Below are 15,848 nucleotides of genomic sequence, written 5' to 3'. Positions count from 1 at the left end.
ACTACTCTCTCTCTCTCTCTCTCTCTCTCTCTCTCTCTCTCTCTCTCTCTCTCTCTCTCTATATATATATATATATATATATATATATATATATGTATATATATGCATGTGGGGGCCTATGTGTGTTAGTGTTTTACTACTACATGTACTTTCAGTCAACTTTTTCTGCAACTTTCTTTTGCCTTTTCCCAGACCTTCTACGCTTACACATGTAGTATGTTATGCTTTGAAAGTTATATGTTGTCCCTAAGTAAAGTTGAATACGATAATACAAAGCACATCTTGTTCCCTGTAATTTCTTAGAATTCGGACACAAATATTGATCAATTGTTGAATGCAGCTTTCCTTTAGTTTTTCAAATGTGATCCTCAGCTGCATTGTCATAGCTGACTTTAGTTTGTTTGGCATAACCAGTAAATCTCCTTTAGGCGTAACATACCAGTTTTGTACATGTAAGTACAAGCTGCGTAAAACCGGACTGTAAGGTTTAAACCACTCGCACTGATAAGGACCTGTACTCTTTTGTAACTCTCTCTAGTAACTAGCGGTGGTTCGAGACCGTTATCAATGGTTACATTCTAGAACAACTTTCGTTGAAGAGATTCACTTGCCACGTATAGATATAACTACTGTAATTCACTTTATGTTCACAGTAGCAAAAGTTCACAGTCTGAGAAAAACGGACATGTTCACAGATCTAGAACTAAATATTCACAGTGGCGACAGGTGCAGTAAAAAGAAAGTCCAGGAATTACTCATTAGCTGTAATGATAAGTTCACGATACAGGAGAGACAGTGAAAACAGTGAATATAACAGTGCAGTGAAAAAATCAGGAATTACAGTATACGTGGCAAGTGAATCTCTTCAACGAAAGTTGTTCTAGAATGTAACCATTGATAACGGTCTATTACGAACCACGCCGCTGAAGCTTCCAAACGTTCGGCACAGTTCTAGAACACGCTTGGTCACACCGCGGAGTTTTTGCACTCTCTTTCAACTGTCAAATTTACCCTTTTACTTTATTTGTCAACTAAACTGATCAATAATTTTGAAACAGGGCAGTTCTTGCATGGGCATCATGATGATTTAAGACGGCCTTGTATATATGGTACAGTCTTGCACTGTTTCTGTTTGCTCCAGGGTATAGACGAATTAATAAGCTTAAAGTTGAAGGTAGCAGCAAATGCGTACTAAAAAGTGTCAGAAACCATTTCTGATAGAATTGCGAGCTTACAATGAAATTTATCCAACCTTACTGGCTTAAAATATTACGCAGCCTATGTGCGATAGAGAAATATCATGGCCTTGACCGATTTCTACCTGTAACAATGCACTAAGAATAAAAAAAATGAACCCACCTGTCTCCAAAAACGGAAAGACGGTCCGTCGCTATCAAAAGTTACGAACGGAATGCGCTCCGAGCGAAACAAGAGCTGATGACGTCACCCGCGTCTTTTTGTTTTATGACGTACCTTAAAAGACATTACGTCACAAAGTCGCTACTTGGAGCTCATTGGTCAATTTTTATAATCTATGGCGGTAACAGTTTTTACAAATTTGCACTCAAAGTTTGAAATTTGTCAGACAATCGGGGATTGAAGCATTTCGGCAAAAAACGACACATTAAAATGTAGAGATAACTGCCATATGTCGCTATATTTTTGGTTGCGTCAAAGTCAAAGCAGATTCGACAGCAGAGCAATTTTAGTCGTACTGCCACGGGGTACTTTTTTTGGAGTGGGAGAATGAGTCGAAGTCAAATCTACGCACCATGTGTAATTTCTTAATTAGGATGTTGTACATATACAAACACATTTCGCTTGAAAAATAAGCCATTGAACGTCGGAGATGTTTTTTTTTTTGCAATTAGGCCATGTTGATTTGATTATATGGATGACATCCGCGCGCGCATGAATTTTCGGCCGTTTCCAAAAAAAAAAGTTTTCAACCATACTGTAAATCGTACAAAACAGTTGCAAAATGAGTAGAAATATACCATAAGTTACAAAAAAAATTAATAAAAACTATACCAATGTCGTAGAATGCCAAAATCAAACGAAAAAGGACGAAATTGTATAGAAATGAACTTGAAGACTAGATTATTCGCCAAACAATATTCTGTGCCATTTGCTCAACCCCCATGACCACGTAGATTTCATAATGAAAAGTAACTTTTTTTTTGCAAAACTTTTTTTTTATTCGCACGCGCGCATCAGTTTTGGGGCTCCCGGAGGATGTCATCCATATAATCAAATCAACATGGCCTTAGATGTATTATACTACCCCTGCATTATTAGTAATACGTCACATTATGTGACGTCACATACATGGCATATTATAACACATCACACTGTACAAGAGAAGTTCCACCTGTGAACTGGTTTATTAATATTATCTTTGCTGGATTGTTCTATACATTGCTTTGTTTCAAGTCTCTAACACTGGACTAGATTACTAACTGTCCCCTAGCCACTGGAATGTTCCCCTAACCTGGACAGGCAAAGATGATACAATAGCACAGCAGTACACTTTTTTTGTCACCATTTGTGTCAGGTATTGAAAGTTTTAACCTAATACATTTTGTCGTAACATCATAGAATACATGTACATTTCGCTCTCTCAAGTATGAGTTATATAGCCTGGGTACCATCTGGATTTTCGTTACGCAACGCTCGAAAAAAATCATGATTTTTTCAAGCGTTGCGGAGCGAAAATCCGGATGGTACCCAGGCTATGAGTTATACACAAAAAGTTTAACCCTTCCACTGCTGGATAAAAATTCTAGTGGTTGCAGGAAATTCGTGTAAATGGAGGAAAATTTGCAAAAGATGTCATCAGATAGAAGCAGTTTATGGAACAAAAGGTATGTATAACATCATGATGATGAATAGACCAATCCTGAAGACCCATCAATGCAGCCATGCTCTCATTGGTTGAACCACTACTTGCTGGCTTCTCATTGGTTGACCTACTAATTGAGATGGACAGTCAGTCAGGGTTGGTCTATTTGTGAATATGGTCATGGTTGTACAGTAACAGTATACAATTTTGTCTTTCCACCTGCATGGTAAAATCTGAAATGACGGTCAGATCACAGACATGACTGATCCTATGTTTTCTTTTGTCTTGCTTGAAAATGGGCAAGCAATTATTACAATCTTTTTGCAAGGACTAGTTAACAAAAACTTCTGACATTTCTTGATTAAGCTATCCTAGTATAAATTACGCTAACATGCCAAGAAAAGAAAAAATTGATTAATAAACACAATGAACCAACTGTATATGTACAAATACATACCAACATAACATAAGCATACAAAGCACCACTGGTACAATAATCATTAATTTGAACTAATACCCTGAAATAAAAAATAAGGAATTAAAAAACATGCTTAAAACTGAGAAAAAAATTAGCCACTTCATTTTTCCTTGTTTCTGTCACACTAAGCTACAAAAATCATTGAAAGCTCTTGTTTGCTCTATTTTGGCTATATTTTGGTAATTGCCTAGGCTGCAGAGCATACAAAACCTCTGTTCTAGATCTGAAGTTACAAGGAAGCAGAGAGGGCAGTTTAGGTAACTATTGGGGCAATAGTAACTACAATAATGCAAGCATGTGTGCACAAAGTTTACAAACCCTTTTTGGGTTAAAAAATGTTTACAGGCAATTTTCCACATTTTCAATGATGATGTTTTCGTCCGCTCTTTTTATGTTTACCTTTGAAGAAGGAAAACATATTGTTTTTGCTCTGTTTTTTCTTCTTCTCCAAACACATAACTTCAATGACCTAGCCCAGATGTCTGTCACCATGGTAACTGGTGCTGTAGCAGACACCCTGTGGTTTTGGTTACATTATGCAGCAACACAAAATTGAAGGGGCTGGTCACCATGTATATGTATGTGTTTAAGTGCAGTAGTTTGTTAGGCTACACTATGTGAAGGTAAACATGATGCATTTACTTTTGCATGTTTGGATTTGTTCATCTAATAATTTACATGTACAATGATGAATTACAATACATGTATGTCGGATCAAACCACAAAGTACTAGTGTTGTTCCCATGATAAACTATATTACACCAAACTGACAAATGCAAAAGAAACACCAAACGAAATACATATACATTCCATGTTGGCATGCCACAAATGTAAAATGCAAAACGTATCTATTAACATAAATGCAAAATATACAAATTCTATTATCTATTTCTTGGCAGGACATTCTTCTATTGATGAACATCTCTAGATGTATGTGTCTTCAATGCAATGACTTTTCTTACAAAAAATGGCATCACAATAGGATAACTCTTCAAGCTGTCTCAGCAAAATACATTCACACAAGCCCTTTAGTACCTACACTAACTCTAACTAAAGCCTGGTACATTTGAAGTTATGGCTTGATATAAGCTGGTTCAAGGGGTTTGCACTGTGCATGTGCAGCATGGTGCATTGTGGGTAACATGCCAAAATTGAAGGCTCCAGAGACATAAACAAAATGTGTCTAGACAAGAACTGTTAGGCCACACCAATTTCAGTTGTTGGTTCTTGGATTCACCTCTTTATTTTTTTTCTAAAAAAAAAAGAAATTCTGGTTCTGAATCAACTCAAATATGCTCATATTTTGCCCCCAACAGTTGAGGAAAGTTCTTTTCTGCCTAGTTGTTATAGTTCTTCCATCTATCAATGCAGTGGTTTGATTAAAATCTCAAAATTCATTGTTAATTCATTGTCAAGATTAACCCAGCCGTTTTAGTTGACTTCCTGGCTCCTGTCATCGCATTTGGGGCTATAAGAGGATGCCTAGACCTGTTTTTATTTATTTATTTTTTTCGCCCTGTTGCTTCATATTTTTTCTGAAAAAATCCGAGAACCAACAAATTAAATTGGTGTGGGCTTAGAGGTCTTCACCTTCGACCCTGCACATGCGCAGTTCAAACTATGAATCAACTTATATTTGTAGTATTGCATAATTATCATCCATTACTTCACAGATATATAGGCACCTGTTTAATTGGCATACATGTACATTTGGGTATCTTTGCCAGTACAAAACACACCTTTCCTAGCAGTTAGTTCATTTTTTGTACATTACTCAGTCAACATTTTACATAACAGCACAATCATTTAAGATTGACACAATTAGCTCCATATATATTCAATAATATACATACTAAAGGTACTATCTGAATGTCTTTGAACGATATACTGACAGCTTATACCATAATTGTCACAATTTTAGTTATTGTAATACTCCTGTAGAAAACTAGAAGAGGAATTTTTGAATGTTAGGGCAGGATTAATATGATCTGAAGAAAGACAACTTCCAAACTTTATGACAGAGAATTCCTTTATAAGATATTCTAGATATAATCTTAGAAGAACGCTTTTTGAAAAGGATACATTCCATAATATTGACAGGGGGTTTAAATGATGGCTTGGCTTGCATGAGTACAGTTTCAACCACTGGCAAGAATTTGCAGAGACAAGAGCAATTTACACGTCAAGTTGAATCCCTAGATTTACAGTTGCACAGTAAAAACACCACACAAGTCATTTCACCAATGGTGAACAAGAAGTTACTCCACAGTCACAAGAAAGCAGTCTGTGTCAATGCCTTCAAAGGCTGTGTACATACATGTACATGTACATGTATACAGTCTGTTTCACAAAAGATGCCCCCTAGTGGATTTCCCCAGAACAGCACTACATGTAAAGTAGCTTACTCAACAGTCACAAGAAAGCAGTCTTTGTCAATGTCTAGATTCATGCCTAGAAAGGCTGTGGATACAGTCTGTTTGACATAAGATGCCCCCTAGTGGATTTCCCTAGAACAGCACTACATGTAAAGTAGCTTACTCAAGTCACAAGGAAGCAGTCTGTGTCAATGTCTAGATTCATGCCTTCAAAGGCTGTGTACATACATGTACATGTACATGTATACAGTCTGTTTCACAAAAGATGCCCCCTAGTGGATTTCCCTGGAACAGCACTACATGTAAAGTAGCTTACTCAACAGTCACAAGGAAGCAGTCTGTGTCAATGTCTAGATTCATGCCTTCAAAGGCTGTGTACATACATGTACATGTACATGTATACAGTCTGTTTCACAAAAGATGCCCCCTAGTGGATTTCCCTGGAACAGCACTACATGTAAAGCAGCTTACTCGACAGTCACAAGAAAGCAGTCTGTGTCAATGTCTAGATTCATGCCTTCAAAGGCTATGTATACAGTCTGTTTCACAAAAGATGCCCCCTAGTGGATTTTCCCAAAACAGCACTACATGTAAGGTAGCTTACTGCACAGTCACAAGAAAGCAGTCTGTGTCAATGTCTAGATTCATGCAATATTCAAATGCTGTGTATACAGTCTGTTGTACAAAGGTGCCCCCTGGTGGATTTTCCTGGAACAGCAATAAGTTTGAGTCTCGCTTTTCATGTTGATCATTATCAACATTTCACCATTGCAATTCCAACTAATGTCCAACATACATCTCACAAGTGTTTGGTCAATATCTAAGGCCACAGCAAGCAAATTTTATGGATGACATCCTCAGAATCACACTCTGATGCGAGCGGGTGAAAAAAAAACAAGGCGGGCCGAAAAAACAAGGTTCCTACATTTTAAAATTTTGACTCAATCATTGTACAAATGGTTTGGATTCAGTGGGAACATCACACATACACAGCCAAAGAAACAAAACATTAAATCAGAGCCTTTTCTTGTCTCCTCTCTTTATAGTTTTCTGCCATCCACCTTCCGGCATGGCAACAGACATCTTTGCCCATTTTTGGCATGGTGACCACTGTCAGAAGGCAACAAAATTTCTTGTTTTTTTTTCCAAAGTCAGGCAAAAATTAATGCGCCATGAAAATTACTTGCTGTGGCCTAATTATGAATGTTGGTGGATTAAGTATAGAATAGAATGTTGCCACTGCAATCCATGCAGCTGTCGAGGACCTAACACAATAGACTATAGAATTCCTTTGTTCCGAAGTCTTCTGCCTCTATGGTGACATGGCTCCCATGGACAGAACTTCAAAGCAGAGGTCACACACTCTGATGGGTTTGGGCTGCTCGTATTTGATGATAGGTATCATCTTGGACGAACACTTTCCACACAGGATACGTCCGCAATGTCGACTGGAGATATTAAAGAAAAAAAAACATGACGCAACAATTGTACAGTGTACAAAGTATGGCATCTACTAACCTAAGTAAGTACAACATACAGTCATAAGGCTTCATAAGGCTAATCTAATACAAAAGTGGGTGGCTAGTATGAGATAGGTATCAACTTATACAATCGTTGGAGGAGTTTCTAATATCCATACAGTCTTTGATATATATCCCTATGTATAGCAAGTACATGTAGGGGTTGTCACAAGTCAATATGTATTTAAATTTTCTTTCCAAGTTCATTGTGGTGAATGCTGGGAAAGAATCTGATAGTCTAGTGTATAGTGCATTACGTACATTAATATACTTAGGACACACAATCAAAAAATGATACAATCACGGTAAATTTTTGTTTTTCCTCAAAAACGTTACTGCTAGGACTAGACAAATTACCATCAGCAAGAAAATAGCTTGCCAACAAATTTAAAAGGACATTCTTAGAAGTAATAAAGCCACTGTCCTCTCGATTACTGCAGGATTTTTAGAGATGTTCACAGATCACCAAGCTGTGTCCAGTGTGATAGGCTAATTTTAGGGCTAAAATTATGCTAGACTTTCTGGTGATTTTGAAATTTGGCAACCTTCAGGTGATCAATAAATTCGGCCAAAGGTCTTGAAGAGTGTGACACCGGCTTAAGGAATCTTAAAATCTCTTTTGTTTGCATAACAGATTATCAAAACTACAATTTGACAAGTAGACATACAATGTCATGTAAGTCAATATTGGATGTGACAAGATAAAACTAAAAGAGTTGGAACACTCACCAATGGTGTTTCCTTGTTGCTACCCCAAACTTGGCCATACACTCCATGCAGTTTTGGCTCTCGCACCATGGGGGCTCTTTTGACAACATGTCTGTAATGTATAAATACAGAAAAACAACACTTAAAACAAATTTGCTATGACAAAATATTGTTAATGTGGCATCAGAATTTGCCTGTTGCCGATGGTATCTTTTCCGATAATACAACATTTAATTTTAACTAGTATATGGTGACAGGAGCAGAGCAGACCATAAAATTGCAACATTATGTAACCCAACAGCAGTCACCATGGTGACAGACGTCAACAAATCATGTCATTGGTCAGGTCATACTAGTAGGTCACTGTTTGGAGAAGAAGAAGAGGAAGAAACTGAGCAAAAACAATATGTTTTCCTTCAGTATACATAAAAACTATAGATGGGATCATGTCATTCTTTCTGCCGAAGTGCTATGCACAATAAGACTTGGATCCGGACTTGTAATAATGTTTAGGTTTAAGTCCAAAAAAACCTAAAAGTCAAGAACCGAGTCCGGACTTATTACCAAAAAAGACCATTTCACATACCCCTTTTCTTTCTAAACCACCTAAAACCTTCCGTAGATTTCAAAATCTTTGCTGCAAAACAAAGGAAACATTGCCATTGGGCATCGTCAAGTACTGGCCTCCATGTTATGTGGTCAAAGTTTCACCCAGAGTCCCAGACAACATTGCAAGGTTGCCAACATGCAATTTTGTATATGCCATGGGTTTACATGTAGGTGTCCAGAACTGAACCTAAACCTCTGGACTTGAATCTGGACCTGAACCTAAAATTGGGTTTAGGTATGCATCACTACGCGGAATTAGACTAGTGGAAGGCCTTCTAGAAGTGTACAATGTCATGTAGTTAAGCTAGGAACTTCTACTCACCCAATATTCTATACAGCAGCTGTTTGGTAGCCACAGGTGCGTTGAAGATGGAGACACCATGTTTGTTCATGATGCCCAGTTTGGCGCCGGCCCTGACGATAGAGCGACACAGCCCGCCGTTCCCGTTCATGTACGCCAGCATGAGCGCCGTGTTCCCCTCCGCGTCGGGCGCGTCCAGCGGGTACTCCGGCATGGACGAGTGGAACAGGTCGAAGATGGACGCCGCGTTGTCTTTACTGTACTGGGCCAGGACATGCAGGGGGTTCTGTCCTCTGGGAAAAGACAGGTATAAACACCTTTTTGCCATTGTACCACTCTGGGGTATGTAGAAGGCACATTTCTGGGGTATGTAGAAGCTTGGATAAGACAACATATTGATACAGAAGTCAAGCTTACACCCAGAATTATCATATTAGGCATTTCAGTTAATCATCCTATTGTCCTTAATATATTGTTACTACATGTAATATTGAAACTTTATATATACAAGGACAGCACAAGTTTGTCACGATTAACGGATTTATAGGCTATGTTAAATGCTATCACAAATTAGAATATGTGACAGCACAAAACTGTGGGAAAATGGATAAACATATGTTGAAATGGGGTCCACTGTATGGTAAATTGTTAGACTGATGTACATGTATTGTTTGCAAAATGTCTCTGGGTATTTACTTTTGTAATTCCTTGCATCTGAACATGTCCTCTGTTTTTCTTTGCTTTTGAAATAAAGATAAATATTATTTGAAAAAAAAGATAGGTATAAACAAGTCATGGATTACTAAATATTGTGGTAAATAATATACAGTATTGTAAATTTGTTTAGTTTCATTGGAACTGTGTAACTATTTGCAGTGTTATGAACATTTAGAGGTCACAGGAAAACAAAACCACTGCAAACATTTGAAGATTTGCAGAACAAGGAGTGTGTGCATTTTAGTAATCTAATTTGGATACAAGGGACAATATCTTAAAAATTTAAGATAAAATCAGTTTACCTGTTTCATATTTGCCAAAGAAACTTATATTAAGGGAAAATTCCTATCATAAGACAGGCAACAAGTTTACAAATCCAGCATATTTCTGTTATTTAAGAGTTCCAACGATCTGATTGTCATACTTTTTTTTTCATCTTTGGTACATCTAAATTTGCCCACCTTAAGTTGACAGCCTCTGCATTAATCTGTGACTCAGTCAGCAGGGTTCTGGCTGTGTTCAGGTGACCTTGATGTACAGCAATATGGAGAGCTGCAGACAGACAAAGAATAGAAGAATATTTGTATCACAAGACCTTGGAGGTTCCATACAGTCAGGTAAGGCCACACCAATTTAATTTGTTGCTTTTTGGATCGCCCTGTCCATTTTTTTCTGATTTGCAAAAACAAAAAATTTTCTAAATCAACTGCAAAATGCTCAATGAAAGACATATTTTGGTCCCAACGGATGAAGAAAGTCCTTTTCTTCCTAGTTCTTAAAGTTTTTCAATGTAACAAAGTTCAAAATCTATTGTTTTAATTATAAACTAGCCTGGTATGTTCACTTCATGGTTCATTTATGGCTATCATGGGGTGCCTAGGCCTGTTTTTTTTTTGCCCTGTCGCTTCATATTTTTTCTGAAAAACATCAGAGAAACAACAAATTAAATTGATGTGGCCTAATGTACCTCCCTGAAATAGTAGAGCTTTAAAGTTTGTGAATTTCTCTGAGTGTCCACCTTTCTAATAGATGTATTTTCTCACTTTGAATCAAGTTTGATCTGGCCAACAAATCCCACGCTTCCTCCTGGCTCCTGGCCAGCTTCTAGGACCTAACATCCTGTGTCTGACCTTTTCTGGTCTGTGGTTAAGTAATTCCCCCCACCACAAACATGCTGTCACTCAGCTGTCTGAGCACGCATGCAAACACACAAATACATTGTAGACACACCCAAAACAATACCTCAGTACATAGAGGTAATAAAGGTTCAAACAAACAAACAAACAAAATGTACCATTGTTGAGACTGTCGTCCTGCCCGTCGAAGTCCACGCCGTTCTGCAGGAGTACGCTACAGATGCCTGACTGGTCCAGACTGGCTGCGATGTGCAGGGCTGACTGTTTCTGACTGTTCACATCATTCACATTGGCACCTGCCAACAGCTAGACAGGAGCAAACACTTGGGTTACTTTTAGGGCTGCGTAACGGTTCACCGGACTTGGATCCGGACTTGTAAAAATGTTTAGGTTCAAGTCCAAAAAAACCTAAAAGTCAAGAACCGAGTCCAGACTTATTACCAAAAAGACCATTTCACATACCCCTTTTCTTTCTAAACCACCTAAAACCTTCCGTAGATTTCAAAATCTTTGCTGCAAAATGAAGAAAACATTGCCATCGGGCATCGTAAACTGTCGGCCTCCATGTTATGTGGCCAAAGTTTTGCCCAAACAACATTGCAAGGTTGCCAACATGCAATTTTGTATATGCCATGGGTTTAGGTCCAGACTTACAAGTCCGGAACTGAACCTAAACCTCTGGACTTGGATCCGGACCTGAACCTTAATGTGGGTTTAGGTACAAATGTATGTAGCACTAGTTACTGGTTACATTCTAGGCTAGGATTGAAATGTCATCCAAATCACGATGACAGTATATCCTGAAAATGTGTTTATTGGCAATACACTGTACATAAATTATTATTATCAAGGGTCGAAATTCATTTTTGGGAATACAATGTAGGTGCTCTGGTGCACCCAATCCAAAAAATTGGGTGCACAAAATTTTTTTTTGGTGCACAATATTAGTAGAATGTCAGCAAAAACTAATTATGTTTCATTTCTGAATAAATGTAAATAATGATTTAATTATTCTATTGACCCATAGATATTTAATAATATGCTGTAAACTACGATACATTTAACATCTTTACAATACGTAAACCTATGAAAATATTTGGGTAAACTGATGCACCCACAGAAAAATATTTGGTGCATGTATATGCACCAAGTATTTCGAGCCCTGATTATAATAGCTTGAATAGTCAAACATGGTGTTGTGGATGCAGACAAGAGAATGGGAGAAGCTGCAGCAGAGAAAAAGAGACTGCGAAAGGCTGCAGCACTAACTGTGCAAGAAGTTTTGCTGTGATTCCTTAACAGGTAATTTATGACACCACAAATTTGCATTTTGAATGTACATGTATCTCTTGAATACTGCAAAAAGTCTTTCCTTCTATCTCAAAATAAAATCACCACAAGAGTAAACAAATTTACAATAGACTCACCAAGTTCCTGACGATGATCTCAGCCCCAGCCTGTACAGCCAGGTGCAGAGGAGACATCTGTGAGGCGTCCTGTACCTTGGAGTTAACGTTGGCGTGGACGCTGATGAGGAACAGCACACTCTCGATGTCTGAGTTCTGGATAGCGATGTGCAGGAAGTTTCTGCCCTTGTTGTCAACCTGAGAGGGATGAAAGTAGAGACTTTTTATGTTTAGGCCACACCAAGTAAATTTTATGGATGACGTCCGCGCGCGCATTGATTTTGACCTGTTCCTAGAAAAAAAACAAGAAATTCCGCTTCCTGTAACTATGACCAAAGAGTCACGACAGTGCTGCAAATCGTCAGATTGACGTGAAACCCGTAACGTGAAAACAGGACAGGACGACAACTGCTGTTCCAGCTGATTTATTGCTGTTTTGATGATGAATGAAAGACTTCTATCATGTTACACTGTGTCACCTCATTCAATTTGTGTCCTAACATTTGTCGTCTCTTAGTATTTTTCTGATCTAGGCCTCTTGTTTTTTAGGGCCCTTCTTGTTTTTTTTTCGCCCTCTCGCATTAGATTTAGGGTCTCCAAAGGACGTCATCCATAAAATTTACTTGGTGTGGCCTTACTTGTTTTTGCTCAGTTTCTTCCTCTTCTTCTTCTCCAAACAGTGACCTATGATCTGACCAATGACATGATTTGTTGACGTCTGTCACCATGGTGACTGGTGTTGGGTTACATAATGTTGCAATTTTATAGTAGGAGGGATTTATACTCCTGGCTGACCATATATATGAATGTAATTGAGTAAGAATTAACAGAACAGACCATGTCGGAAGGTAAACATTATGCATTTGCTTTGCAAATGTTACTTCTCTAGTTAAGTTATGATGTAGCATGACGCTTCATATTTTTTCTGAAAAAATCAGAGAACCAACAAATTAAATTGGTGCGGCCTTAGTTACATACACAGATACAGTCCTACCTGTTCTGCAGCTGTAGGTTCTCTATCCAGTATCGCCTGCGCTGCCTTGTTGTTCTTACAGGACATGGCGGTGGCAAACGGTGAGCGGCCATGTTTGTCCTTGACGGTGAGGTCCACGTTAGGATGAGCCAGCAGCAGGGAGATGATGGCAGGACTCTGGTTAATGATGGCCACATGGATCGGGGCGTGGCCTTCAGCATCCTGAGGGTTAAGGCAGAGGAGGCACCAGTCAATATAAACCACAAGGGGAGGGGGTGCAAGTGATTTTGAACCAGTTTAAAACAGTTATTATATATATATAATAAGCTAATGATGGCCATGTGGATCGGGGTGTGGCCTTCAGCATCCTGAGGGTTAAGGCATAGGAGGCACCAATCAATATAAATCACAAGGGGAGGGGGTGGAAGTGATTTCGAACCAGATTGAAACAGTTGCATCTGTTTGTAGGTTTGCTTGTGGTTCCAGACTATTGCCAGATGCCAGGCATCTGGGGGACACTGACAGGAAGTAAGGTCAAAGGTCCAAAAAAAAGGTTATCCCATTTCCTGTCTTCAATTTACTACATGTACTATACAGCTGTCTGTTGCGTTGTGGGAGCAAGGTAGCCTCCACCAGGCCTTTCTACGGGAATACGGATAATAGAATTCGGCAAAAAAGAGAATAAAATGGGCAAACAGGGAGTCCGGCCGCGGGGAGGTAGTTTCTTTCCCTCCGAAGGCCTGCGTGGCCCAGTCAAATCTACAAGGCAGTCAAACTCCCCCGGCAAATATTCTCCTATATATAGCCAGCGTAGTTAGACTGGTAGAGACTAAGAGCGAGGGGGAAAATGTCATAAAAGACAGAATCAGTGAGAAATGTACAATCATGATGAATAAAACAAGCAATTCACACATAAAAATACTTCACAGACATATGAGATAATTGCAAGCCTGCTGCTAAAATGGCAATGAGATTTTTCAATTGTTACATTGACTTAATGACTATGCACTAACTGTCTTCCACAATTGCTACAATGTATGAAATTCTCCAAATCACTGTCACTCAAAGATTCTATTTACATGGTATCTATGACGTAATTAAAAGAAAAACATACTTGAAAAGGTGTGTTCAAAGTACGTGTAAACACAGTAGTATAGGAATTTATCCCGTTGTTGTCGAGAGTAAACAAATGACGTTGTTTAAAACTGTAAACAACTGACGTTGACGAAACGTCAGCGTTGTGAGGCACAACATCCTGCAACGTGGAATGACCTTTGCACTGCCGTGATTATACATTAAAACAAGCCCATCCCTCCTCTGCTAGTGTACATATCCTGTTGTACTATTTACACATTACAGTGGTGTGGTCTGTAGTGAGTTGGCTGGAAAGGACATCACACCGATAATACTGTACTCTGATTGAAGCCTTATAGAGTTTGATTCTTGAAATTTGCATTATTTAGTAGGATCTTCGTTTCTGGCAGTTTTTTAAAGTGCCAGGTTGTAAATCATGGCCGACGTGAAAAGTTCAGCCATACTCTTCTTTACGGTTCTGATGTGTGGGGTTTTATATGCTGAAAGCCAAGGTAAGTCAACATGTCTAATACATGTATACTTTGTACCTGCAGGTATATTGCGGGGCTTGAAATTCATTTTTGGGGATAGGTGCACTGGTGCACTCAACCTAAAAAATTAGGTGCACAAAATTTTGTTTGGGAGCACAAAATAAAACAAAACCTAATTACAGATCTTACTGCTCCTATTCTGAGCTTGAATCTGAAATGGGAGCTAACTTCAAAATATTAAACAAGTACTACAACAAAGATTAATATTTTTCTGACACTTAGATGCCAGGAATATCCTGCATACTATTACACATGTATACATTTTCATGTGTACAAAAATACCTACAAAAATATTTGGGTGCACCCACAGAAAAAAAATTGGGTGCACCGATCGATCCAATTTTGGGTGTACTAAAGTGCACATGCAGCCAGTATTTCGAGCCCTGGCTGTACATGTATGTTGGCCAGTTTACAGTCTAAACATAATGCATGGTTGTATGGTCTTCAAATTGTATCTTTAAAAAGGATTTCTATTTAAATGGGAATATTCTCAAAACAAAACTATCAGAATGACAATTCATTTTAAACAAGAGTTCCGAGATCTCATACCTCCATGAAATATGGGCTTGATATGTAAATGTAAATTTCTTCTTTAATTACGCAAATAACCTCTGCATTAACATAATATATGCATCGTGATGTTAACTTTTGATTAACTTAAAGATGTCCCAAGTATGATATTCCCATCATTCACCATTGAGAAATCATAGATTTTTTGCATTAATTATGCAAATTAGGTCATCATTTGCATAATTAGTATCTGTTGATGTTCCATCTGCCATAGGTTACATACATTACATGTATGAAAGTTCTATAATGTAAAACACTGTAATTATAGAATTTCCTCATTAATTATGCAAATAAAGTCCTCATTTGCATAATTTGCAGTTAATTATGTACATCTCTCTGTCAGATACCTACACACCAAAAATGATGAAAATATAGCTGTTCCTATCTGGACTTATTGGCTTTCAAAGATTTCGCCCGAAAGTCCCCTGCAGTTCCTGAACAAGCTGCTAGGGGGACCAAACCCACACCACTTATTCCTGACAGGAAAAGCTATCTGTCACCAAAAATTCAAGACCATAGCATGTTCAGGACCAAAGATACAAAAACCGGAAGTTCTGCTGCAGTACCAAGGTCATACACCAGGAGGCC

General features: G+C 38.4%; 2 protein-coding genes across 2 annotated transcripts in view; one reads left to right on the top strand and one right to left on the bottom strand.

Annotated features, from left to right (window-relative positions):
- Positions 1–6,798: 6,798 nt before the first annotated feature.
- Positions 6,799–15,848, bottom strand: part of LOC109477479 (rabankyrin-5-like) — a 43,025-nt gene continuing 33,975 nt past the window's right edge. Inside the window, exons 17-23 of the mRNA XM_019778796.1 lie at positions 13,087–13,287; positions 12,114–12,290; positions 10,845–10,992; positions 10,012–10,102; positions 8,855–9,126; positions 7,945–8,035; positions 6,799–7,143 (exon numbers count right to left, since the gene is read on the bottom strand). Of these exons, the coding sequence (XP_019634355.1) occupies positions 7,008–7,143; positions 7,945–8,035; positions 8,855–9,126; positions 10,012–10,102; positions 10,845–10,992; positions 12,114–12,290; positions 13,087–13,287 (1,116 nt within the window). The 3' untranslated portion in view covers positions 6,799–7,007. The remainder of the gene's footprint in view (positions 7,144–7,944; positions 8,036–8,854; positions 9,127–10,011; positions 10,103–10,844; positions 10,993–12,113; positions 12,291–13,086; positions 13,288–15,848) is intronic.
- The window catches only part of LOC109479240 (transcription factor SPT20 homolog), a 7,316-nt gene continuing 5,735 nt past the window's right edge, over positions 14,268–15,848 (top strand). The window contains 1 exon segment of the mRNA XM_019781213.1: positions 14,268–14,651. Coding sequence (XP_019636772.1) covers positions 14,576–14,651 — 76 coding nt within the window. The 5' untranslated portion in view covers positions 14,268–14,575.

The sequence above is a fragment of the Branchiostoma belcheri genome, unplaced genomic scaffold (genome assembly GCF_001625305.1).
Source record: "Branchiostoma belcheri isolate BF01 breed outbred unplaced genomic scaffold, Haploidv18h27 scaffold1, whole genome shotgun sequence".
In the NCBI taxonomy this organism is placed as follows: Eukaryota; Metazoa; Chordata; class Leptocardii; order Amphioxiformes; family Branchiostomatidae; genus Branchiostoma; species Branchiostoma belcheri.
This window is presented reverse-complemented; position numbering and strand designations above follow the sequence as displayed.